The 2060-nt window shown below is 45.5% G+C and overlaps 1 protein-coding gene across 1 annotated transcript; it reads left to right on the top strand.

The window, feature by feature from the left end:
• Nucleotides 1–278: 278 nt before the first annotated feature.
• On the top strand, nucleotides 279–1826 carry LOC146799704 (endogenous retrovirus group PABLB member 1 Env polyprotein-like). Its single transcript, XM_085628102.1, has one exon. The coding sequence runs from the start codon at nucleotides 279–281 to the stop codon at nucleotides 1824–1826; it is 1548 nt and encodes a 515-aa protein (XP_085484228.1).
• Nucleotides 1827–2060: the final 234 nt, after the last annotated feature.

Genomic DNA, 2060 nt, shown 5'->3' with positions numbered 1-2060 from the left:
CCCGTTGCCAAGAACATTACGAACAATTACATCCTTTTCTGCATTTTTGAGTTTTTATGTATGCTTTTCACAGCTGAAGAGATTTGTATTAAGCTGCGTGTTTAGGAAAAAACCTATCATCCGGGTTAACCGTAGGGCCGTGCGGGTACTCCCTTCTGTTTAGCAGGTTTCTGACACTAGATCGGTTACTTTTTTGTCGACTCCTGGGAACTCCTGGGAATTGATAATCGCAACTCAGAACGAAGTGCGTCAAGTACGTCACGGACGGTTTTTAGAGGATGGCATTCTCTAAGCTGTTGGAAGTGGAAAGGATGATGGCGCAAAGATCAAAATTGCATAAGATTGTACTAACGAAGTGTTTTTTGTTCCAGGTATTTCTGTTGTTTCTGACTGTATCTCTGCTATTGGTGGGTGGAGTGTATTTCGGAATACAGTCGTTGTTGCCTTCCATTTCACCTACTCTTTCTCCTAAACCAAGTTCTACTACTACTGTTTCTCCACATTCCTTTCATCCTCTGCCCCAACATGAACAGGTTAGACGTGCGGAATTTATGAATAACTCCTTTGTTCAGCTCCTACATCAGCATCAGTTGGTGATGAACACTACCAACTGTTGGGTGTGTGGGTTAATGCCACATACCATGGATAGGGGTATTCCGTATCTGGTTCTTCCTTATAGCTCCCAAGGGTCAGCTCGAGCATTCCAAACTATGTTCCGTAGTGCACTAGATTCCTACCCCAGTCGAGAGCCACGCTCTGCAAACTTTGGTCCTGGTCCGTACCACAAGCCTTTGGTAATAGCGATTGCGGATTTAGATAGAGATGTTTTTGATGCATCGCTTATTCCAGATGAAGAGGTGCAAGCCTATAAGGACCTGAGTGAAGCTGAGTATAGTACGTCAGTGGGTGATAGACAGCTCAAGAGCTCGTCTCCAATATGGATCGTACCCCACCTCGGTAATTTCTGCTTGAAGGGTCTTGGTCGAAATCCGAGAGCGCAACTCGGGAACAGTGCTTGCACTGACACGTATGTTCTCCCGATGCTCTCTTCCCCTGTTTTTCTGACTGCCAAGGGTACCTATTTCGTATGTTATGAACGTGCATATTCATGGTTGCCCCGTGACTTCTCGGGTACCTGTTATATCGCGAATCTTTTGCCACCGACTTTTACAGTTGCCTCGGACTATCACAAGACTAGAGTTGTGAGAGGCGTTATTAGTAAAGAGGATACTGCTGGTCAAGAAGCAGGAGACTTCTTTAAGGGTTTCTTGCCGTTTTGGGGACCTATGGTAAATAGTAGAAACCTGAGGCAGTTGACCCGTGTGGTAGAGATGACTGCTAACGTAACTGCGAGCGCTCTTGGTAATTTAACAGCAGAAATTCAGGCGGATAGACTTATGACGTTGCAGAACCGTATGGTTCTCGACGTTGTTCTTGCAGATAGAGGTGGTGTGTGCAAAGTTATCCATTCGAGCTGTTGCATTTTCATTCCTGACAACGCTCCAACTGTTTACCAAGCCATCTCCAAGTTGCATAAAATTTCCGAGTCCATACACGTGAACGAGGGTAATTGGACACTTCTAGGATGGTTTTGGGGCCTGATATCCACTTGGGGTTGGAAGATTCTGATGATCGTAGGGGTTGTTGTAACGTTTCTATTCACGTGTTGTCTTTGTGTGCAGTGTGGTCCTGCCTTATGTAGTCTTTGTGCTACAACGTGTATAAGACGGCCATCTGCTACCAAGGAGACATTGATGGATAGAATGATGTTCCAGCAGCAGCTGAACGATCTGATGAATATCGAAATCGACTCTGATCTCGATTAGTGCTTGCCTACATGAGGGCAAAAGGAGCGTCTGAGGTTCCGTGTGAATTGGAACAACACTTTTTGGGTGTGTTTGAATATGGACGAATCTGGTATCTGCGAACCGCAAATGACGAGTTTAGTGGGTGTACGCGTTTTCGCTACGCTACTACGTACGGATCGTCTCATTTCTAGGTATGTCCATTCGAACCCTCGGGTTCCATTTTAGATGCAGCATCCATTTTGTCTCTTGCCC

This window comes from Triturus cristatus, chromosome 9 (genome assembly GCF_964204655.1).
Source record: "Triturus cristatus chromosome 9, aTriCri1.1, whole genome shotgun sequence".
NCBI classification, from domain to species: domain Eukaryota; kingdom Metazoa; phylum Chordata; class Amphibia; order Caudata; family Salamandridae; genus Triturus; species Triturus cristatus.
The sequence above is the reverse complement of the archived record's forward strand: the minus strand, read 5'-3'. Positions and strand labels throughout refer to the sequence as shown.